Below are 24,181 nucleotides of genomic sequence, written 5' to 3' on the forward strand. Positions count from 1 at the left end.
CTCCAGTGGCGCCGTACGATGGCTGACCCTGCGCTCTGACCCCAACTTCCAAACAAGCTGTGATATGTGAAGAAAGAATTTCATTGTACTGTACACGTGTAAATGTATATGTGACTAATAAAGTCTATCTTCTTCTTCTTAATAAATATTCACACACATAATAAAATAATAATAAAACCATTCGTGCATTTTCTGATTCCAGTTTTGGACATACCCAGTTCCCCTGTGCACTCTGCTGACCTCTGCCTGTCATGAGCAGGGCCGAGGTGCAGCACACACCGTCAGAGTCCTGATTCATGTAGAGGACCTTTAGTTCAGAACAAAACGTCTGTAGTTTAGTTTATATGAGGAATATAATCTGTGATCTCTGAGCTGCTTTATTTCTTCTGTTCTGTTCTTTTTGTTCTTTTTGTTCTTTTTGTTCTCTTGCTGTTCTGTTAAACTTTTGTTTTGTGGTTTAAATAAAAACTGAACAGGCTTCAAACCGAAACACACCTCGACCTTTAATCTCGCTTCACTTCAGAGACTTTACAGCCTGAATGACCTTTGGTGTGTGTGTGTGTGTGTGAGTGTGTCCCTGTTTGTGTGTGAGTGTGTGTGTGAGTGTGTTTATGTGTGTGTGTAGTGTGTATGTTTGTGTATTTCGTGTGTTTGTGTGTATGTGTATTTGTATCTGTGTGTGTGTGTGTTTATATGAGTGTATGTCCCCTGTGTGTGTGTGTGTGTGTGTGAGTGTGTGTAAGGGTGTGTATGTTAGGTGTGTGTTCCAGTATATGTGTGTGTACGTTAGGTGTTTGTGTCTGTGTGTGTCTGTGTGTGTGTCTGTGTGTGTGTGTGTGTGTGAGTGTGTGTAAGGGTGTGTATGTTAGGTGTGTGTGTCCCAGTATATGTGTGTGTACGTTAGGTGTTTGTGTCTGTGTGTGTGTGTCCCTGTTTTGTGTGTGTGTGTGTTTGTGTGTGTGTTTATTTATGTGAGTGTGTGTCCCTGTTTATGTGTGTGTGTGTTTGTGTGTGTCCAATATTTATTTCACCAACAACTTAATCCTGGTCAGGGTCCCAGTGAGCCTGGAGCCATGTAAAAACTCTGGTCTCACTCTGGTGAAATACACTATAAAAATGAAGCCAGTCCATCACATGACTTAATCAGAGCCAATCCACCTCCTGCATGTTTGGGTGAGGAATGAGGAGTAGCTGAGGGAGCCACTGGAGGCAGGGATCAAACCCAGGTCCTTGAGACCCATGTGGGCGTGCAGCATCCACACAGCGCTGCACCAAAAGTAATAAAAGGCAACTAACAGAGTTCCAGTGAGACCACACTAGTGTTTCTGCAGGTTCTTTACTCAGAGTGTTTGTGAGGAGGAGACGCGCTGGAGGTCTGAACCTCGGTCTGAACCCCGGTGTTCCTTCTTCTCCTGGAGAACGGTGGAAGGTCTCGAGAAAGAGCCTCCAGATCCACGTCCTGTTAATAAAGATCAAACACAAGGGGACCGTCACACCAAAACACGCCACCATGAACACGCCCAGCCAGCAGGTGGTGCCAGTACGAATGTGAACCAGTAGTAATCCCAAAAGTATGTGGACACCAGATCATCAGCTTGTTTAGTCATCCAGTTACAGACATACCAGACACCACCACCCTGGGAAGATTTTGGACTGTGTCTGTGGGAGTTGGTGTCCATTTCTGTGGTCAGACACTGATATTGGATGAGAAGGCCCGGCTCATAGTCGCGTGTAGTCCACTGGAGTTCCTCTACACCTGGTTCGATTCGGATGGGCGTGGCTGGAACAGCCGAACTAAATAAACAGCAGGGCGTCCAGATACTTTTGGACTGTGGTATTTGTAGTATCGCTCACCTGGTGTGTGTAGCGATTCATTTCACTCAGTTCTGGACTGAAGTACGGAGTCACCAGGTGATTTCGGAGGGCGTGGCGGTGTCTCTTCTCCTCCTGAAGGTCCGACCTGGAGAAAAGGAGGTACCGTTAGACGCCGTTAAAAACAAAACAAATTCCCACAGACACACTACCAAGTCCTGTAAGAAGCTCCTCAGAAGCTGGGCTGTTGTTCTAGAGGTCGGTCCTGTTAAACTGTATGCTGTACGGCGTGTGCTACCCCTGTGTGAGAGAGGGGTGTCAGTAATTTGGGGTGGGGTGAGGATCCTACCTGTGCTGGTGGATTCGGTTCCTCCACTCAGACTCTCGCTTCTGTAAATCCAGTCTGAAAAACATCAAACCCAAACGTCCTCACAATACAGGAATGAACCGCTGACTTTTACTTCCCTGTGTCAGGACCCGCGTCCCACCGGAGACCCGGAAGTGGGCGTGGCCGGGCGGAGACGCGGAGGATTGTTGTGGTTCAGTCGGCGGTTTGTGTGGAGAATCATGACGTGTGATTCAGGAAGTCGTTCTGGTTTTACTGGCTTCAGACGGACAATTAAATGTTCCGAAATTAACCCGGGGAACAAGACGAGCTCCTGCACTTCCAGTTTCATACACACGCATTCCAAAAGTATTGGGACGCCTGACCGTGAGCGTGTTGGACGTCCTGTTTCAAGAACAAACGATATTAAAACAGAGGAGCTGTAGCCTAGTGGTTAAGGTACTGGACTAGTAATCATAAGGTCGCTGGTGGGCCCTTGACTGTTGGGCCCTTGAGCAAGGCCCTTAACCCTCAATTGCTCAGACTGTAGGTCACTTCGGATAAAAAGTGTCTGCTAAATGCCTAAAATGTAAAACATAGTGACCTCTGTTTGACCTTCTGAGGAGCTTCTTACAAGACTTTGAAGTGTGTGTTGTATGGCATGCTTAAGAAAGCCTCAGTCGGTGTTCCGGTTCATCCCAGAGCTGTTGAGTGGGGCTGAGCTCAGGGCTCTGTGCTTTTCTTCACGTCTTTATAGAGCTTATACAGTCATGCTGGAACAGGAAGGGCCTTCCCTAAACTGTTGCTGCAAAGCTGGAACCATCATGGATCATTTCCATATCTGATCAAATTATCACACCTTAAATTCAGAGAATTGAAGGGATGTCCAAATACTTTTGTCCAGCTAGTGATATAGACATACACAGAGTGACCTCAACCTGGGATGAATTGGAATGTCCACAGATTCATAACTATGATGTCCGACAAGCGCCCGATCAGGTGTCCACATAATTCTGGTCATGTATTGTGTTTACAGCTGCTAATCCCCCCTGCTGATATGTAGGGCCTCTTGTGCTTAAATATCCTGCTGCACCCACAATGCAGCGCCCCCTTCAGGCCAGTGGTGCGACACTGTGCCACCCGAGCACCCAGAACCGTGTCTGGTACGAGTGAATGAGTGTGAGTGAGTTACCCATGAGCACTTTCATCATCCTGTGGGTCAGAATCTGGACACTGAGATGCATCTATGGTCTGAGAGTACACGGAGAGAGCTGCCAAACAGAAACAACAATGAGATGTCCACATACTTTTGGTCAGATTGCATGTTTTTATAGACTATGTCTATAAAAGTGAACGAATAACAGAGGAAATCATAATAAAATCACAGTTATTTATTCTTAATTATTATACACACAACAGGGGTCAAAAGTTTAAAGCCACCAGTTCAAATAATTCTGTTTGAATCGATCAGTATTTTTCATTACGAATCTTAAACCTCAAAGCTTTGCAGCTCCTTGAGGAACCGAGAAAATCAGAAATCGAAAACTGTCGACCAAACAATTATAAATCACGCTGTGTTTCCGTTATTTTGTCGTGAGCAACAACCCCAAACCAGCAGGGGGCAGAAGTGGTCAACATCTAGTTATAATATTAATACGGAGGCTGATGATGTGAAATCTGATATCGTTGCTCACCAGACTGAGGCGTCAGATCTTCAGGATCCTCATAAACAGGATCAACTCGTGACTGGAAAGACAGAAAAAATACATAAATTCACCGTAAAACGTTGTAGGTACATTATATTGCCAAAAGTATGTGGACACCAGTTCTAAATACTAAGTTCAGGTGGTTCAGCCACACCCATTTCGCCACAGATGAGTTCGGGGTGGAGAAACTCCAGTGGCCTGCACAGAACCCTGACATCCACTATTATACAGCTTTGGGATGAATTGGAATGCAGATCATGAGCTTGGCCTGCTCGTCCTACAAAAGCTTCCTGAAAAAGTTATAAAGCTTATAATCAGGTGTTTCTGTGATTAGAAAAATTAGATGAGTTCAAATTGACTGAATCAACCGTCTCTCATGCAGGCGCCTCGACCTGCCAGTAGAGGTCGCAACTGCAGATGTGGCAGGTCCCTGCAGTCCACAAGGGAACTGAGTATATCCAAATCAGAACAATGCAAAAACACAATAGAGGAATACAAGTCAGAGGAGGCGTGTGGTGATCCGACTCTCCTTGATCAGATCAGGGGCTGTGTAAGCAACAGTGCATTCACACTGGGGAACTGGATATGACTAAACTGGGAGACTGAGAGAGGTTTGGTACCATCAGGAGGTCAGACTGATGTTTCTCCTCCAGTGATCGAGGATCCTTCACCTTCAGCTCCTCTCTCAGTTTCTCTTTAAGAAGGAGCTGGTTAATGTAAACCTGCACACACACACACACACACATATACACACATACACACACACACACACACACATATATATATATACACACACACACACACACACACACACATAAACAAAAACAGTCCAATCCAAGTATCTATTATAATTATTATTATGTTATTACTACATTTATTTATTATTATTATTATTATTATTATTATTATTTTTATTTTTTTTATTACTATATTTATTATAATTATTATTGTTCTATTATTATTATTATTATTTTATTACTATATTTGTTATTATTATTATTATTTTATGACTTTATTTATTATTATTATTATTATTACTATTATTTTATTACTATACTTATTATTATTATTATTATTTTATTACTTTATTTATTATTATTATTATTATTATTACTATCATTTTATTACTATATTTATTATTATTATTATTTTATTACTATATTTATTATTATTATTATTATTATTTTATTACTATATTTATTATAATTATTATTATGATTTATTTATTATAATTATCATTTTATTACTATATTTATTATTATTATTATTTATTTATTATAATTATCATTTTATTACTATATTTATTATTATTATGATTTATTTATTATAATTATTATTTTAATACTATATTTATTATAATTATGAGTGTGGTTCAGTACCAGCAGTTTCTCCTGCAGATGTTGGTGCAGCTGTGTTGTTAGCGGTGTGTGTTCGGTGAGGCGGCGGACCAGCAGGGTGTCGGGGTTCTGCAGGACCGGAGGAGCGGGGGCGCAGCACGGTGTGGGGGTGTTCCTCAGCTGTAGACCTCGACCCAGCGAGAGCCCGAACCCAGGACCCGGAGTCGTCATCTAACGGCACACACACACAGAACCAGAGGAAACCAGGGGTACACTCCAGGAGCTTCAGAAACATCTCACACCTCTGCTTTACCTCAGCGGCCGGGAACGTGTCCCACCTCCTGGACCTCAGGTGGGGGGGAGTGATGTCATCCAGGTGTCTGGGTGAGAGGCGGGAGGAGATCAGGTCTCCACTGAGAGGTTTCAGGATGGTGGTGGTGAACGTTTCTGTTACAGAGACACCAGAGAGCAAACCAGTGCAGAAAGAAAAGGACATTTCAGTTCTGACCGTGTGTGTGTGTATGTGTGCATGTGTGAGTGTGTGTGTGTGTGTGTGTGCAGGTGTATGTGTGTGTGTGTGTATGTACTGACCGTGTGTGTGTGTGTGTGTGTGTGTGTGTGTGCTGACCGTGTGTGTGTGTTAGTGTGTGAGTGTGTGTGTGTGTATGTACTGACCGTGTGTGTGTGTGTGTGTGTGTGTGCTGACCGTGTGTGTGTGTTAGTGTGTGAGTGTGTGTGCAGGTGTATGTGTGTGTGTTGGTGTGCTGACCGTGTGTGTGTGTGTGTGTGTGTGCTGACCGTGTGTGTGTGTGTGTGCTGACCGTGTGTGTGTGTGTGTGTGTGCTGACCGTGTGTGTGTGTGTGCTGACCGTGTGTGTGTGTGTGCTGACCGTGTGTGTGTGTGTGTGTGTGTACTGACCGTGTGTGTGTGTGTGTGTGCTGACCGTGTGTGTGTGTGTGTGTGAGTGTGTGTGTGTGTGTGTGTGTGTGTGTGCTGACCGTGTGTGTGTGTGTGTGCTGACCGTGTGTGTGTGTTAGTGTGTGAGTGTGTGTGTGTGTGTGTGCTGACCGTGTGTGTGTGTGTATGTACTGACCGTGTGTGTGTGTGTGTGAGTGTGTGTGTGTATGTACTGACCGTGTGTGTGTGTGTGTGTATGTACTGACCGTGTGTGTGTGTTACTGGTTCTCTGATGACTGCAGTAGATGGATCAGTGTTCTCCTGCTCCAGAACCTCCTCCACTGATCCAGCAGAGAGGAACTCCACAGCAGAACCATCAGGGTACACAACAAACAACCTGCAACACACACACACACACACACACTGTAGCATCAGGAAGCAGAACCTAAATTAGAAGGGTGTCCAAATACTTTTGTCCATATAGTGTATAAAGAATGGACTGGACTCTTACCGTGGTGGGTGTGTGTTGAAACCGGTGGGGTGCTGAGGCTCGGTTTCGGGGCGTGGCGGTGGATCTTCGGGTGGCGTGACGGTGACCCCGCCCTCTGCCGTCACCTGCGTGTCCCAGAAACATTTTGGGTCTCTGTTCTCCCCCCGTTTCTGTAATTCGGGGGTGTTTGTGGATTCGGACTGAACTCACCTCGTATCTCTTCCCTCCTGAGTCAGTCACGCTACACACGACGTCTGCAGAGGGGCTCATCGTGTACTGACCAGGCTGGTTTCCTTCAGGTCCTGTAGCAGGTTCATCATCAGAGCTGTACACGGCCGCGCCGTCTCCTCTGATCAGGAGGACGCCCCCGTCAGAGGGGAGCACCTACAGCGCAGATGTACAAAATCAATGATATGTTTGTGGAAACAGTTTGGGGAAGGCTCTTCTCTGTTCCAACATGACTTAGTACAGAGTTCTGACCTCAACCCCGCTAAAGACCTTTCACAGGTAAGGTAAGATATTAGCTTCATTATTAATAGAGGTGGTTTCATCGGTTTCCGGTGGTACGCACGCTGAGACTGTAGCCTAGTTGTTTGTTTGTTTGTAGCCATTAGCTAAATAACTTTTTATATACGTATGTTTTAAACGTTAATCTTTCGCGCGTAGTTGATATAGAGTGTTATTTTGTCTATCGTAAAAAAGCGCTTGTGTTTACGCTTGTTTACTAACGTAAATCCGTGCATGTGAAAACTTCTGCTACCGGCATCCGAACGAAGCCGAAGTTTTAGTTTGTTTTGTAATTCAGCGCATAAACATATTATTCATCCAGAATTAAAACCGCTTTCTGTCCGCACGAAGCGCGTTTGTGTTTGTTTGTTTTTGTATTTTAGCGCTTAAACATATTTACTTTGTGGAGAGTTAAAGCCGTTTTCTGTCTGTAGGAACCGCGTTCTGTTTATTTATTTTGTACACGAGCACATAAACACAGTTTTCCTTTAGAATTACAGTTCTGTTCTGTTTGGTTGTTGGTTTTTATATTCCAGCTCATCATCGCCTGTTTCGTCCGGAATTAAAGCCGTTTTTCTGTGACTACCAGCAGAAGCGCCGGTGAATCCAACATAAACATCAACTTCCACTCATCTTGTAAAGCTAAGTATATTTCTTTGTTATTATGGCCCCAGCAGGAGCGCTGTATCCATGTTCTGAGTGTAATATGTTCAGTTATTCCTTCTCCGTGTTTAGTGATAACTTTACATGTGATAAGTGTAGATTAGTTGTTAGTCTGACGGAGAAGATCTCAGTGTTAGAAGGGCGCATTCGGGCTTTAGAACAGACTACTACTAGTGAGTGTTTAGATTTAGCTGTAGCAGTCCCGAATGCCAGCAGTTCAGGTACAGAACCCCAGACTCCGGCATTAGAGCCCTCACAGCGGGGCGACTGGGTGACGTCTCGGCGACATAGTCGTAGGGCAAAGCACCGACCGTTCAGTGATGAATTAAGTAATGAGTGTCGAGTCATAAGTGTTTAGTAATGAATATTTAATGGTGAGAGATGAGTGGTGTTAAGTAATGAGTGATGTGTTGAGCGATTAGTGTTAAGTGTTGTTGAATGATTGTTGAGTGTTTAGTATTGAGCAATGAGTGTTTATTGTTGAATGTTTAGTGATGGGTGTTCAGTGATAAATGTTCAGTAACAAGTATTTAGTGATAAGTGTTTGGTGATGAGTGATGAGTATTTAGTGATGAGTAATAAGTGTTTGGTGGTGGGTGTTGAGGAGTAAGTGTTGCATGTTGAGGGATACGTGTTGAGGAGTTCCTGTCTAGTGATAAGTGATGAGTGAGTGATGAGTGATTAGTGTTGAGGAGTAAGGGTTAAGTGTTTATCGATAAGTGATGAGTGTTTTGTGATAAATGTTGCGTGTTGAGTGTTTATTGTTGAGTGATGAGTGTTGAGGAGTAAGGGTTGAGTGTTTAGTGTTAAATTATATTAATGAGTGTTTATTGATGTGTCAAGTGTTGAGTATTGAGTGTTGGGACTGTTATATACAGTGTTTATCGTGACTTATCCCCCCCCGGTTGTTCCTCTCCTGACCTGGTAGGATCCGTGAGCTGAGGTTCTGATGGTGGTTCCATCTCTGATCAGAAGCTCACAGCTCCTCTCCTCACTCTTCATCATCACTGTGGTGAATCTGCTCTGTTCCACCGTCACCATCTTCTCCTCCTCTGTTCAGAACACAGGTCAGGGTGTGGTCACGATCAGGCGTCCATTTACTTTTGGACATATCATGTTATTTTTCATTAAAAGAAAGAAACCCTTTGATCTGACCCTGTCCCTCTGAGCTGTGGTGTGTTGGTGCCGCCCTCTGCTGGTAGGAGCTTGTAATTCTGGTTCGGTCTGCATGGTCCACTACGGCTGACCCGTCCCTCTGGAACACACAGCGCACCCGGTCGTCCCGCGTGATCAGCAGCTGGAACATAAACCATCAAAATAAAAACACATCATTTCATTGTTTCCTTTTACTCCGGACGCCCTTCCTGACCCGACCCTCCTGTTCCTGTCGGGGTTTGGGACAATTTAAGTGCACCTCACATCGGCCAGGCTGTTCCTGCCACCACTGGACCCTGGAGCAGTGAAATCGCTCCAGAGTAACGAACCGTGATTATCAGCAGGCTGACGTGTGCATCTGATTTCGGTGGGTGACAGGAGAGCTGGTCCTGATTCAGGACCTGTGAAGTGTGGTGGAGGAGGAATATTAGAGCTACAGCATCATGAAGACGTGATCTGGTCAGATTGGTGTAAAATAACTGGCCAGCGTAGAGCCTGGAACCCACACTGTGGGAGTGGGGGTCGGTGTGGGTGTGGGTGTGGAACTCACACTGTGGGAGTGGGGGTCGGTGTGGGTGTGGGTGTGGAACTCACGCTGTGGGAGTGGGGGTCGGTGTGGGTGTGGGTGTGGAACTCACACTGTGGGAGTGGGGGTCGGTGTGGGTGTGGGTGTGGAACTCACGCTGTGTGAGTGGGGGTCGGTGTGGGTGTGGGTGTGGAACTCACGCTGTGGGAGTGGGGGTCGGTGTGGGTGTGGGTGTGGAACTCACACTGTGGGAGTGGGGGTCGGTGTGGGTGTGGGTGTGGAACTCACGCTGTGGGAGTGGGGGTCGGTGTGGGTGTGGAACTCACGCTGTGGGAGTGGGGGTCGGTGCTGCAGTAGGTGAGGACGGGTTTCTCCTCCACCTGAATTCCACCGATGGTCCTGATCCTGGTTCCTGATGGAGCGGTGGTGCACCACGACCCTCCACTCACCACCACCTGCTCTCTAAGCCCCGCCTCTGGTGCTGGCTCCGCCCCCTCCACCTCCACACCTGGATCAGAGCTGGTGGTTAGTCTCTCACCTCTGTAGGTACAGTGTTACAGTGTCTCTCGCCCGAACTTATGGTCAAAAGTATGTAGACGCCCCCGATCATATAGAGTCAGGTATTAGCTTTCAGTACAGTGTGTAGTGTGTTGTGTGTATCCAGTGTGTAATATAGTGTTGTATGTAGTGTTGTGTTATGTAGTGTGTTATGTAGTGTGTAATGTAGTGTGTAGTGTAGTGTGTAATGTAGTGTGTAGTGTAGTGTGTAGTGTAGTGTGTAGTGTAGTGTAGTGTGTAATGTAGTGTGTAGTGTAGTGTTGTGTGTAGTGTAGTGTGTAGTGTAGTGTTGTGTGTAATGTAGTGTGTAGTGTAGTGTGTAGTGTAGTGTTGTGTGTTACCGTTATCTGAGTTGTGTGTATCAGTGTGTATTTCCTCCTCCTGTGCTGAAGTGTTGGATTCAGTTTCAGAATTGGAACCTACACACACTGTACCATCAGGAAACAGCACCTACACACACACACACAGTACACACACACACACACACACATTATACACACACACACACATTATACACACACACACACACATTATACACAAACACAGTAACATCAAACCACAAAGCAGTAATGTGAAGTGGGAACAGTGAGGAGCCTGTCCCAACTCTTCTGGAACTGAGGTTTGGATATGATCAGTGTGTGTGTGTGTGTGTGTGTATAATGTGTGTGTGTGTGTGTGTATGTATAATGTGTGTGTGTGTGTGTGTACCTCAGTGGACCCGTCTCTCAGGTGTTTGATCACGACCCCCTGGTTGGTGATGGTACGTGAGGATTCAGAGTTGGGGAGGGAGGAGCCTGCAGCAGGGGGGAGGAGCTGACGCACCAACACCGTCCAGCCGTCTACACACACACACACACACACACACACACACACACACATAAACACAATACACACAGAATACACACACACACATAAACACAATACACACACACACACACACACAGTAGTGAGAGCAGCAGTAGTGTTGGTGTGGATATCAGACCTGCAGTGTGTTGGTGTTTGAAGTGAATCTGGAGGCCGGTGGGAAGAGAGACGTTCAGGTTCAGTGGAGCATCATCTACATCCTCACATCCTGGTACCTACAGAATCCCATCAGGAGAGAGCGGTGAGTACACATGGTCTGACCTGACCAGGGTTCCTGGAGCACATCACGAGAGTTTACCTGCTGTATGAGGGGTTGGTGTCGGTGTCTGGTGTAGGAGAGTCTGATTCCATTCTTCAGTACGGCGTGAAAACCACGTCCCTCACCCGCACCTGAAACATCGACAGGAAACCACCAGGTTCAGTGACGAGTCCTGAAGTTCACGTCTAGGCCTGGTTGTGTTTTCCTGCGCCGCTGGTGTTGTTGACCGTGATGATTGACCATACACTGCATGGCCTGGAGTTAAACATCCGTCCTTATCGTTCAGCTCAGATCTCACAGCCACACCCTTACTAACAGGGGTATAAAATATGCCACTGTGCTTATATGCTTCCTAATTTGGAGCAACAGTATGAGGAAGGGCCTTTCCTATTTCAGAATTTGGTGTGGAGGAACTGCACAGAGCTTGAGCCTCAACCCTACTGAACATGTTTGGGATGCATCATTTCCGACATCCATCAGAGCCTAAACTCAGACACAGGAGTAAAGGCTGTTATGGCTGTTAGTTTTTGTACCTTGCTGGTCTGAGGCGGTGCTGTTCGGGCTCTCCGGCCGTGTGACGTGTGTGTAGAAACGATGTCCGTCTTTCCTCACACACACTTTCAACTGCGTGGATCCTGATTTACAAAAATACACACAAATTATACACGTGACGGTCGATGGATCTTAAGTTTGAGACTGTGAGCTTCTTTTTCTGTGTCTGAATGATTTCTGTTTACAGTCAAGCAGGCTTTGTTTCCCAGTGCACTCACAGGCTGCCTCGCGAGCGGCTTGATGTTTCCTGGATTCATTCTGACCCCTTGGGCAAATTTTCTCCTAAATAAATAAATAAATGAGTTTTTGTTTGTCTGTTTTGGATAAATAAAATGTGTTCTAATCATTCAGGCACTGAGAAGGAAACTTTTGACCCCAGTAGCGTGTGTGTGAGTGAGTGTATGTAAGTGAGTGTGTGTGTGTGTGTGTGTGTGTGTGTGTGCACCTTGTACATGGTGAACACTCTCCACATGAATTTCTCCTCCGTCTGATGGATAAAGATACTGATTCTCTCCTTTCATTCTCACCAACCGTCCATCCATACTGTACCCAGTTATAACCTACACACACACACACACACACACACACACACACACACACACACACCACAGAAAAGACCGGATTACCAAATTAAAATAGTTTCATGCAGTTCCACACTTAACCACCAGGTGCCGCCAAAAAACTCACAGTATATACACATTAAGGTCCAAAACTATTTGGACACCTGAACATGAGCTTGTCGGACGTCAGAGGTCGATCTTTCCTCCCTCAGGCACAGCCAGTTACCAGTTACCAGTTAGCCGGTTAGACTCCCGCCCAAGTCAGTAGCACCACTAAGATTAAAACTCTAAAGCTCGAGCTCTCCGCTGTGGTGGACTAACGTATTAGACCAACGCAGCACCCAGGCGTCCCGTGTCCACGTACATCTGTAACCTGTTACTCACATTTGGGTTCTCCGGAGGTGGATGGATGGTCCTCTCATCCTTTAGCACTTCAGCTGAATGTGGGGTGTTATTCTCGTCCTCTCGGCTCTTCCTGCTCTCTCTGATCGAGGTGGTTCTCTGTCCTGCTTTAGAGGAACTCTTGCCTCCCTGATCCTTCTTCATCATCAGTTTGGACGTTTCTTCCTCCTTCAGTCGGTCCTGCTCCAGCTTCCACGCCTGCAGGAACACCAGGAGGAGCTTACAAACACAAACATTTATCATCCACTCCAAAGTGACGTACAGTTGGCACTGAAAACTGTCACCAGGGACCACGAAACAGAAAGTGACAGACCCGAGCATAAACAAACAAGCACTCTGATGCAACCCAGCCAGCTACTCTATCCACCAGTGATGCACAAATAAAACATCCACCAGAGAAATATCAGAGAAATATTTCTAAACGTACTTTAAGAGACTCTTGGCGTATGTATGATTCTGTTCTGTCCTCAGCTGAAGACTCCACAGAGGGGCCTGAAATATAAAAATGAAACCTGTACATGAAGACTTGGGATGAATGGATGAATGGTTGGAGGGATGAATGGTTGGAGGGATGTATGGTTGGATGTATGGTTGCTTGAACGGATGGATGGGTGGTTGTGTGTGTGTGTGTGTGTGTGTTGACCTTCAGTTCCGGAGGGCTGGGACTGTGCTTCCTCTCTCTTCATTTCTGTTAGGTTTTGGAGTTTGGTCTCCTCTGATGTGGTCCACTCTTTTATAGACTCAGCGACATGTTCCAGGTAACTTCTACACCAACAACACACACCCACAAAATTGTTTTTGAGTGATATGGGTGTTGGATTACTCTGGTTGAATCAGATTATGCAGAACTTGTGTAATGATGTACCTGAATCTAACATCAGTGTGGAGAGAAACTTCCCAGGAATCTCTGCTGCTTTGCCAGGCGTTCATGAGATTGTGGCAAATAAGGAACACAGCACTGTGTAGGCTGCTGTAGAATGAATCCACGCTTCTGTAGGACTCAGATGCTTTCTGAAGAACCTAAAGAGGTATGACACAGACCAACAATTACACTCACCGCCGTGTTCACATCAGCAAGAGCACACTGGAGAGTGGCCTTTATCTACTGCAGCACCACTGGGTCCTAATGGGAAACATCTATAGATCTGTGATGTATAACAGGATGGACATACTGGATGCACTGGATAGAAGTGGATAAATGGATGGTTGGTTGGGTTAATGGATAGTTGGATGGATAGATGAGTATATGCAGTAATAGTTGGATGTATCTATCTACTGTATACAAGTGTACATGTATGGGTAGATGGATAGATAGTTGAATCAGTGGGTGGGTGGATGTATGTATGGGTATGTACTGCATATATTTGAATTGTTTAAACGCATTAGTGGATAACTGGATTGGTGGATGAATGGATGGATAAATGGTTAAATGGAAGAAAGAGGTGGATGTATAAATGGATGTGTAGATGTTTTGATGGAATAATGAATGAACCTGAGGGAAAACGTTAGGATTGTGATGTTCTGTGTAGTTCCAGTGTCTGAAGCCTCGTATCAGAATCTTCTGTAGATCTTCTGCACTGACTGTAATCTCCTCCTGTTTAAAAAAGAATAAATACAAAAATTAAGAGTTAATAAAGAAGTAAAACGTAATTACACACATTCTTAAATAAATATAAAAAGCGGTGGTAAAAGATGAAAATTAAATGAAGTAAATTTTGGGATTTCTTTCTGCTGCTCGTGTATTTAGAAATCGGCACAGCAGATCACTCATGTCCAGAACAGTTTTTTAAGCTGGATGCCCTTCCTGGAGCAACCCTATCAAGGCTTGGGACCAGCACTGAGAGCGTACTGACAGACATAGCCAGTCATGACCGTGTAGATGCCCGACCGGCCAATAGTCCACCTGGGCTAGCGTAATGTAGTGCTGTGCCACCTGAGAGCCTACATTATTTATTTATATTATTGTTATTATATTAGTAGTAGCTGTGAAATGCTAAAAGTGGCTCCAACATACCTGCTGTTCCTCACCTCCAACTTTACATTCTGAGGAGAAACAAAAAAATTAAAAATCTACATGTATTTTAAACCAGGCAAGTCAGTGATGCTCATTAAAGGTGTGATGATACATCAATATGACAATTCATCTTCATAAATAATATTAATAGCATTATTATTCTGTTATAACATGGATCTGATGATGTGTCCTGATATCAGACAGTAACGTAAACAGAGGACCACATGGTTATAATGTATTGATCACTTTCACTAGAGGTTCTAATGTTTTTGTTTTTTAATAGAATAGTAATAGGTGTGGATGGATTGATATATCTAAACTCAATAATTAGGATGGATGTCCCAGATACTTTTGTTCATATAGTGTACCACAAAATTAAACGTGTACTGTGGCGTCGTCAAAGTTGTATTGAATTGAGACACAGCCCATGTAAGTGTTAGTAAACTGAGGTAAGTACTGAGGTAAAAGATCTCACGTTTTTTTGCAAATAGGAGCTCAATTTATAATAGAGAAACTCAGACAGCTGTGTTAAGTGTTATGCAATTGTTAATTATTATATAAATAATAAGAATATAAAGAAAATAAAGCACAAACAAACAAAGTATGAGAGTTAGTATTTTAAAGCGTTTAGTCTGAATAAACGATTAATGCTCAGGTATAAAGTTTCTCTTTTTTTTGTAAATGATCCAATAAATCTATTTTATGGAGGTTCGTATTAAAAGGTAAGTTAAACAGCACGCACCAGATTTCGACTTTTGCATGCTATCTGACTGATCTGGCAACCCTACCCTTCAAGCCTTTCTATCTCTGAAGGTACCAAAGAGCAAAAACCCTCCAATAGCCTCCAATAGTGTGAATGTAGTGGATCCGTGTTCTAAAACACTAACAATATCAACAATAGTGCATGAGAAGCATAATGTAATGTAATAAACCACACTATTATCCTCATACGAGTGTATTGAACAGCCCTGAACCCTCACACTGCTGCTCCTCTATGATGTTCCACACAGATACTGCACTGGGGTTGGATGCTCATCATGTTATGGAAGTGTATCATGTTCAGGATGTGTTTGACTCTTAGTTCATACCGTCGGTCCTGTTGAGGGTGCTGTAGATGGTGCGTGAGAAGGTGACAGGGTCGTCCCATGGTAGCGGAGAGGACGATGGTGCGGAGGTGAGACCGCCGGTGTGATCGACTGTAGTGAGAGGCATGCTCTCGAATACATACATCTGCAAGAGCCTGGTGACTTCTGTACTGCTCAGGGAGTCTACACACACACACACACACACACACACACACACACACACAGTAAAATACATCATTAGGAATACCTAATTCCTTTAATGTTTGTGATTGACTACAGCCACTGATAAATAAGGCTAGATAGATTGACTACTGGACTGAGGCACAAGTTCAACAGTTGGAAAGTAAGAAGCTCTCGACTGTGAGCGCCTCTGAGATTCGAACCCCAGATCCCCAAATCTCAGAAATAGTGGGCTAGTGTACTTCATAGCCGTGACACTCAAGTGCCCTGAGGAGCAAATCTACTTCTAAATGTCTTACAAGAAGCAACATTGGGGTACTGAGGTGGCCTAGTCAAAGTCTGATTTATTTTGTCCTGAACCTGCATTTTGTGGAGGATTTTCTGTTTGTTTGAAGATCCAAAATGACAAGGTCTTCCATAATTGCAAAAAAAAGAGTATAGAATAAGGAAGGGGGCAAACTGTTCCTCACCGGATGAACAGAAGTGGAGAAGCTCGTGTTTCCGGGCTGCATTGAGGCTGTTGGTGTTGAGATGTTTGGACATCAGAGTGTTCCACACCGTGCTCTTTTCCATCATGGACTTTTCAACATCTACCACATCATCAACTCCATCCACCTCACATACGGACGCATGAGAGAAAGAATCGATTCATTTTTATAATCAGTGATCAAATTAACTCAGGATTTATTCAGCGATGGGTCAAAAGTTTACATACAGTTTGCAGCAGCATATCATTTTCTTTATGTGATTGATTTATTACATGTTAGGATTTAGTAATAAAAAGGCGTGTCCCAATACTTTTGTTTACATAGTGTAGGTGTTGGAGTGTGTTTTTGTGTATCTAGATGTATCGTACAGGTAGAAAGTGAAGTCGCCTTGATGTCTCATCATGATGGTGCAGTAGGACGGGTCCTTCCTGCTTCTCTTTACACAGATGCTCCTTCTGCAGCTTAAAATCCTCCAGTAACTTCTACACACACACACACACACACACACACACACACACACACAGCGTTAGCATGGTTAGCACTGTGTAGTCAGGTTCTCCTTTAACGCTACACTAACCGTCTTCTCCTGATCGGGTCGTGCTAGATTCATCACAGCCGAGAGCATGTACAGCGTTAATTCACGTTCTGGATCGGAACCCTGATCTGAACCCACTGATCCTGCAGGATCCTCCTGTTGTGATGCCTCCACCTGCAAAAACCAAACCCAGCACATTCATGACCTAAACCCTTCCAAAACTGGGTCTTAAAACCCAGTACGGCATGTGCATGCTGGGATGCTGGACCTGCTGGAGGATGCAGTGCAGGACGAGAGGAACGGAGACCATCTCGGACGGGATTCGGTCCAGGAGATGCGAGTACAGCCTCATGTCTACATCCACGCTCCCACCTACACACTCCTGATAACATACACACACACACACGTCCTGGATTATTGGTCCAGTTGTGTTTTGCACTCACAGGCCAGCGTAAGGGGGAAGTGTTGATGTGTTGATGAATTAGGGACCTGGGAGGGGTGGTGGGTGGCCGGTTGGGTGGCGTGGTCGGGTTCAGTCGTGCTGATGGTTGGTACGTGGATCAGTTTCAGGTTGTTGAGGTAGTGCTGGTGCTGCCGCCTCCAGTCCAGACTATCGTACAGCAAACACGCTACACCATCAAACACCGCAGCACCTACTGCCTGCTACACACACACACACACACACTCAGTGGATTCAGAAAGTCTTCACACCCTTATTCAGTATTTTCTTGAAGCTTTATCCCAGCCGTATCATGTAGCAGAACCCTGCGTGTATGGTGTGGATGTGGTTACCAGTTCCTCTGTGCTGTTGAAGTCTCGGCTCTGCAGGTTCTGATCCACCGTGTAGTCCAGCTTAGCGATATCGGAGAGTCTGGACTGGAACCCGGCGCTGTTCAGAACTCCGTCCAGCTGATCCCAGAACTCGTCCAGCTCCTGCTGTGGAACTGACGCCTGAGACTCTGAGGGAAAAGATAGATATGCTGATCACCCCTGCGGCAGTGCTAAATGATGCTAATAATGCTAATGTGTTAGCTGTATGCTCTTACCTTGCTGCTCGGGCGTGTCGGGCGTCTCCACATCCTGAGCAGGATCAGAACTCCTCACCGGTTCTGATCTGAGTCTGATGACGTTGGAGACGTGAACGCCCAGAGAATCTAACGCCGAGATGAGATGCGGCTGATGGAGTCCCGTCATCAGGACGTAGTTCTGAGGACCGTCGTCTGGTTCATCATCTGCAGAGACACCACGCTGACGTTCAGCTACAGCCGGGGATTAAATGTGGTGCGTCTGCAGTGCTTCTCAAACTGATGGTACCTGAAGCTCCCTCAACTCGTTCTTCAGATCATTTTGTGTTTAACCACTGCACCATCCTGGTCAGGGTCGCAGTGGGTCTGGTTTACCTGGACAGGATGCCAATCCCTCGTGGGAGACGACCATCCCTGAGTCATAGACAATCATGTCTGTATGTCGACGCCCAACCAGCTGATAGCAGCGTTGAGGATTCAAACCCTGGATCTCAGCGGTAGTGGGTTAGCGTCATCTACCCCTGGGCCACCACAACGCCACTGGGTTTCGTCTTGGATCGGCTAGTTTAAATTCCTCCTGAACAACCTTTCACTCTGGCTCACAAAGGAAAACATGGTGGACTCTTAATCTTAGATAATCTTAGAGGTCTGGAAATCGGACAGGGATTCGGGGAGAGTACCAGGGTCCTTCAGGTGGTCCTCCTCAGCCAGCAAGGGGTAAAACACGACCCGCTGCCCGCTCCACCCAGTTTGTGGTTGGTTGTCAGTCCACCGAGTTTGAGAAGCACTGGAGGAGAAAATGAGAGAAGAAGCTCTGGTCAGGACTCACCGACATACGTGCTGACGTTCTCCTCCTCTCCTCTACGTCTCAGCGTGGTTCCTTTAGTGGGTGCTGGTGCCTCCGCCACTCTTTTGCTCCTCTCTCCTTTAGCAGAAGCTTTAGCGGAAGAAGCTGATCCTGCTTTCGTCTTCTCCTCCACACCCTCCAAAAATATACAGACACACACACGGTCACGGGTACAGCACACGTCCAGAGATTCCACCTGTCACTGGGTTCTTACGTTCATCAAGACCAACAGCATAAAGCCGAAAGTATGTGGACACCACCTCACCATGAGCGCATTTAAAGCCACTGGTATCAATACTGAGCGCCCCCTCCTTCCCTGCAGGCTTTCTGATTCATCTCAGACTCCAGATCTTTTATGCTCAAATCGGGTTTGAATACGCATCAATACGAAGTAGTCCTTTACATTTTGGAGTGTGCCTGGTGGAATCTGTGCCCATTTAGTCAAAAGAGCGTTTGTTAGACCAGGTACTGTTGTTGAACGAGCAGTCTTGGCTCACAATCAACATTCCAATTCATCCCAAAGGAGTTAAGCTCTTCTACAGGAAAGAACCTTTCCACAAAGGTGGAAGATATTCTGTGTGTGTGTGTGTGTGTGTGTGTGTGCTCACTCTTTGTAACGTAGATCTTCTCAGCAGGTCGTTGCTTTTGATGGTTAGGAGCTGAACCTTCACTAATTTGGCCAGCAGGTCCACTGTGAGTTCTTCTCCTGCATCCAGCGCTGATTTTGCCACCTCCATCACCTGAACACACATTCTCATTATAGTTCATTCAAATACTCATTCATCTTCAGTAGGTATGAACTGTAATGTAATGTAAAATAGCTCCTGATAATAATACTACCACCACCATGCTTTACAGCAGCTACAGTGTTGCTGTGTTTAACAGCTCACACACTGTATAAACAAAATAAACATGGAAATAAACGTTTGCTGTCATTTACCTCACAGAATGTTGGTAGTTCTTTGACCTTCCTGGTCTTTGGATTTCCTAGTTCGTTAATCTGAAATCGTTAGGATTAAAGCTTCAGTAACAGTTACTATAAAGACAAACTGCATAAAGACTTCATAACACACACATAAACATTAATAAGCGTCGGGATATACAGCAGATTATTAGCATCAATGCTCAGTCCTGATATTTACACTCGGTAAGATCTGAAATTTCATGGTGCAGTTTAGTCGTAGCTACTGAACGTGAATGAAAATCCCGGGTCCTGACACACCCATCACTTCATTAATATATCAAATGGAAATGAAACATTTAATATGAAATATTAAAATAAAACTATAGGAACTATGAACAGCTCAATCCTGTAAAAGGAGTAGAATAAATGTGTTAATTTCTAAATTCTAACAGCCAGTCAGTTTATTCTACCATTACTGTATTAGCTGGTTCTGTACGTTACTCTAGTTCAGTTATTATTTTATATTAAAAGTTATTCATTTATATTAAATGTAAAATACTTCAGTAATAACACGATAATAAATCTGTTAGAAAACACACAAACCTAACAACAATATCTAATGGACCTGTGAGATGTTTATATTATTACTTTTTTATTTTTATTTTTAATTATTATTATTATTTTGTTATTATTTTGTTATTATTTTGTTATTATTTTGTTATTATTATTATTATTAACATGATTGTAAACATTGTTGTTTTAGTTGTTGTTATGATATTAATGTTATTATTATTATTATTAACATGATTGTAAACATTGTTGTTTTAGTTGTTGTTATGATATTAATGTTATTATTATTATTGTTGTTGTTGTTATTGTTACTATTGTTGATTTTGTTGTAGTAAACTTGGTACCGTGTGCAGGAGCTTCTCCCAGGACAGGAGGGTGAATGTTCGGCGGAGTGGTTGTTGAACTGCTGTACTGAGAGCACGAACCCACACCTCATCATCCTTACTGTTACACACCACCATAGATACACATACACTCCATCCATCCTACACACACACACACACACACACACACACAAAGAGAGAGAGCAAAGTAATATTGGTAATAATTTGTGCGGATGGTCAGAGCAACAATCTTCAGTCCAGCTTTGATATTTTATTTTATGCACAACAGCCTCTGTGGATACATGATGTAAAGCCTGCTTGACTGTGGACAGTGTTACTCGTGTTCCAGCAGCTTTTAAAGGGCTATAGTTTGCAGTTTGCGAGTTGTGTCTTACCTCCTCCAGTGGTGCAGCAGTGAGGGCAGATTCCCACTGTTTATTCCCACCTGTACCTGCACCTCCTCCTGTTCCTCCACCTGCACCTCCACTCTTCACCTGCTTACGAACCATTGAGCTCAATTTAACTACTTTTCACAATTTGTACTGCTTACTCTCTTATTTACAAAGCTGATAATCAGAAAACTGTTTCAGTTATAGCAGAGATCTAAACTAGCTGTATGAGACGTACTGGCGTAACCATCAACACTGGTAACCCATAGCAACCAAACAATTCACAGGGGGCTTCGCTATAAAGTTATAAAATAGCGTTTATTATTTTCAGGTTTATACTTGAGATAAATCTCAAATTCTTTTCTGTTGAGTGGGGATTAATTTCGGAGAGTTAGAACGTAGTTTTTTTTTAAGTGTATGGGATCTTTTTAAGTGTGTGGAAGTGTTTGTAGTTCGCTATGTAGTCCTACATATCCCAGAAAACAACGCGCGGTCAACTTGACCAATCAGAAACCTCTTTTCTATCCGGGCATTTTTTGTATACAGGTTTGAAAGTCAGCTATTCAACTAATATTGTAGATTGTAACTATATTAAATTGTGTCCATCTTTGATAACTGAGTAAATATAGGCGAGCTTAGTCACAAGCTAATGCTAGTGTTTAATGGAGCGCGGGTGTTCATGGGAAGTGTAGTTTTAGCGATCTTAGTTATACTACAAGCACACACTCAACGGTCGGAAAGGGAGTGCACTTCGTAGTGCGCAGGGAGTAGGAAGCATAGTGTGATTTAACAAAGCCGCGCATGCGTACTACTAGTGTTTGTGATCGCGCAACATGGCGAGTAAGAAGAGTTCACTGCTGTCTTCATTAGCCGCGTATGGAGATTCAGAGCCGGATTCAGATCCCGAAGCTGATGAGAACGGTAAAATGCTTCTGTTTGATATTTATTAGTAATGTTAGAACATGTCTGATGCTGTTTAATCCGCTTTAATTATTAGAAACACCGCTTCTAATGATGTATGTAGATGCTGTGGTTAGCCTCAGGTAGCTAACAGTGTTCCGCACAGTCTGTGTTTATTGTTAAATTAAAATTAATTTCATATTTACTACAGGGTATTAAAATTGATCTTTTTTTTTATTTTTATAATTATTTATGCGTTTGTTGGTGTGATGTACCGACCAGTAAAGCAGCAGCAGGGTAAAGTATTCAGTTCTTTCTGATCTTTTAGTATAAAATGTTAAGAAGAACCTGCCAAATTTACACAAAAATAGCGTTTAATGTATTAATAATGTTTCTCTGAACCTCTTCCTTAACTCCAGCCTTTAAGGATGAATTTCCTCTAAGCAGGAGGTGACAGTTCAGGTTTTCTTTCAGATCTTGATAAGAGACCACTGTTCCATGTGCCTGGAGATGAGTGAGGTCAAACTAGCCCTGTTTATATGGGCACTGAGACGTTTTTGAATTTTGAATGCGCTGTTTAGCAACAGAGAAAAAGAACAAATGAAATGATTGAAATCACAGGGCTGTTCCTATCGGCGACACCGCTGGGAGTTTGGGCCCCAAAAAAGAGGTCACATTGGGCCCCAGGACCCGAGGCCCCAGGACCCGAGGCCCCAGACGACACTAATATGCTGAAATATACAGATATATAATCCAACAAGGTGTTTGAATGGTGCAGTGGTACAGAACAGCAGCCCAATACCTCTGAGATGCAGGGTTACAAATTCCCAGTGGTGCTATCGACCCGTCTGTTGTTTACGTACAGACATGACTGGCTGTGTCTGAACAGAACAGAACAGAACTAAGCAGAACTGAACAGAACAGAACAGAACAGAACAGAACAAAGCTGAACAGAACAGAACAGAGCTGAACAGAACAGAACAAAGCTGAACACAACACAACAGAGCAGAACAGAGCTGAACAGAACAGAACAGAACAAAGCTGAACAGAACAGAACAGAACAGAACAGAACAGAACAAAGCTGAACACAACACAACAGAGCAGAACACAACAGAGCTGAACAGAACAGAACAGAACACAACAGAGCAGAACAGAGCAGAACAGAGCTGAACAGAGCTGAACAGAACACAACAGAACAGAACAAAACAGAGCAGAACAGAACAGAACCGATCAGAACAGAGCTGATGAGAACAACAGAACAGAGCTGAACAGAACTAAACGAAACAGAACTAAAAAGAACAGAACAGAACAGAGCCAAACTAAAAAGAACAGAACTCTCTCCATGAAGCGGAACCTGTTTTCACTCTTGATTTTATTGTAGATTTAATTTAGGAGTCGTGGTGTTTAATATCAGATGCGTGTAGGATCATAAGTATGTGGACAGGTTGTTGTATGAAGAATCTACACAGGTGTGGATGTGAGGGAGGAAAATCCTGCTATTATTGCAGTGTGGAGCTGAACTGAGATCTTCAGTTTAACTTCGGCGTCTGTGTTGGTATAAATCTGTGGTTTGGTTGGATCCGTGTGAAGAACTGACTGGTGTCACTGGTTTGCGTTCTACAGAAGCTCTGGGTGGTCTGGTGTCGGCCAGTTACGGAGATGAAGACGTCAGAGCCGGAGAGAGAAACCGGAAAGTTTCGGGGAACGAGGAGAGCGAGGAGGACGACGAGGGCGACAAACATTCTGTAAGTTCACGCAGATACCTGCTCACCTCCACCTCGACCGTAACACCTGTCCTGCCATAACATGACACATACAGCTTAAACATATAAAGCATCAATAAATATAAAACATCAGGGACACTTGTACCTCTGCGCCCCCTTGTGGAGGCTTTATGCTAAATCTTGTAAACCACAGTGGGACCAGATTGCCACCAATTTTATTAATGACCTATATTTCCTTTTATGTTTTGATAAGTTTGATGTGTTGCCTGACAAAATGTGGGTCGCTACAGGACGATACTGAGGTAAATAGGAGGCGTTTGCTGATGGTGAGGCTGTTCCTTCAGCAGGTGTAGCTCCAACAATCAGATTACCAAAGCGTATGAAGTCCTGATAGTCGTGTTACTGAAGCACATGTTTTTCACCGGACGTGGTGCTTCTTGTTTTGCACAAAAACTGCCATAAAGGTCTGATCTCTGGAGACTTCTCAGATGGTTGTCCATCCAGCAGGTCCTACCACCTCGGTACAGGATCCTCTGAGATGTTTAGAGTGACCGTGGGCTCATCCAGTCCATCCCAGAAGGCT

The 24,181-nt window shown here is 44.2% G+C and overlaps 2 protein-coding genes across 5 annotated transcripts in view; one reads left to right on the forward strand and one right to left on the reverse strand.

Annotated features, from left to right (window-relative positions):
* Positions 1–1,317: 1,317 nt before the first annotated feature.
* On the reverse strand, positions 1,318–21,184 carry spag17 (sperm associated antigen 17). Of its 4 annotated transcripts, none has more exons than XM_062999442.1 (39): positions 20,981–21,179; positions 20,607–20,747; positions 19,729–19,788; positions 19,397–19,528; positions 18,771–18,924; positions 17,963–18,148; positions 17,709–17,875; positions 17,406–17,576; positions 17,185–17,325; positions 16,959–17,090; positions 16,750–16,863; positions 16,364–16,508; positions 15,717–15,896; positions 14,629–14,657; positions 14,107–14,208; positions 13,480–13,634; positions 13,258–13,379; positions 13,042–13,106; positions 12,597–12,812; positions 12,098–12,212; positions 11,634–11,735; positions 11,140–11,231; positions 10,960–11,056; positions 10,686–10,816; positions 10,319–10,427; positions 9,746–9,927; positions 8,894–9,035; positions 8,660–8,790; positions 6,779–6,952; positions 6,590–6,693; positions 6,345–6,475; positions 5,494–5,627; positions 5,223–5,411; positions 4,464–4,565; positions 3,832–3,883; positions 3,330–3,408; positions 2,162–2,215; positions 1,855–1,960; positions 1,318–1,459 (listed from the first exon to the last, which is right to left on the reverse strand). In XM_062999442.1, the coding sequence occupies exons 1-39, from the start codon at positions 21,092–21,094 to the stop codon at positions 1,337–1,339; spliced, it is 4,875 nt and encodes a 1,624-aa protein (XP_062855512.1). In that variant the 5' UTR covers positions 21,095–21,179; the 3' UTR covers positions 1,318–1,336. The 4 variants fall into 4 exon arrangements, with proteins under 4 accessions (XP_062855512.1, XP_062855513.1, XP_062855511.1 ...); XM_062999443.1 differs by having other exon boundaries at positions 17,185–17,298; positions 17,406–17,579; XM_062999441.1 differs by having other exon boundaries at positions 17,406–17,579.
* A 498-nt stretch (positions 21,185–21,682) lies between these two features.
* Positions 21,683–24,181, forward strand: part of sap30bp (SAP30 binding protein) — an 18,615-nt gene continuing 16,116 nt past the window's right edge. The window contains exons 1-2 of the mRNA XM_062999567.1: positions 21,683–21,895; positions 23,498–23,619. Coding sequence (XP_062855637.1) covers positions 21,808–21,895; positions 23,498–23,619 — 210 coding nt within the window. The 5' untranslated portion in view covers positions 21,683–21,807. The remainder of the gene's footprint in view (positions 21,896–23,497; positions 23,620–24,181) is intronic.

This window comes from Trichomycterus rosablanca, chromosome 7 (assembly GCF_030014385.1).
Source record: "Trichomycterus rosablanca isolate fTriRos1 chromosome 7, fTriRos1.hap1, whole genome shotgun sequence".
NCBI lineage: Eukaryota > Metazoa > Chordata > Actinopteri > Siluriformes > Trichomycteridae > Trichomycterus > Trichomycterus rosablanca.

Coding starts and splice junctions, on each gene's coding strand:
- spag17 (XM_062999441.1), bottom strand. CDS start 21,094: ATGGTTCGTAAGCAGGTGAAGAGTGGAGGTGCAGGTGGAGGAACAGGA. Junction 10,817..10,959: donor CAAACACCAACACACTGCAG/GTCTGATATCCA, acceptor GTGTGTGTGTAG/ACGGCTGGACGGTGTTGGTG. Junction 5,628..6,344: donor ACCAGTAACACACACACACG/GTCAGTACATAC, acceptor TCTCTGTAACAG/AAACGTTCACCACCACCATC.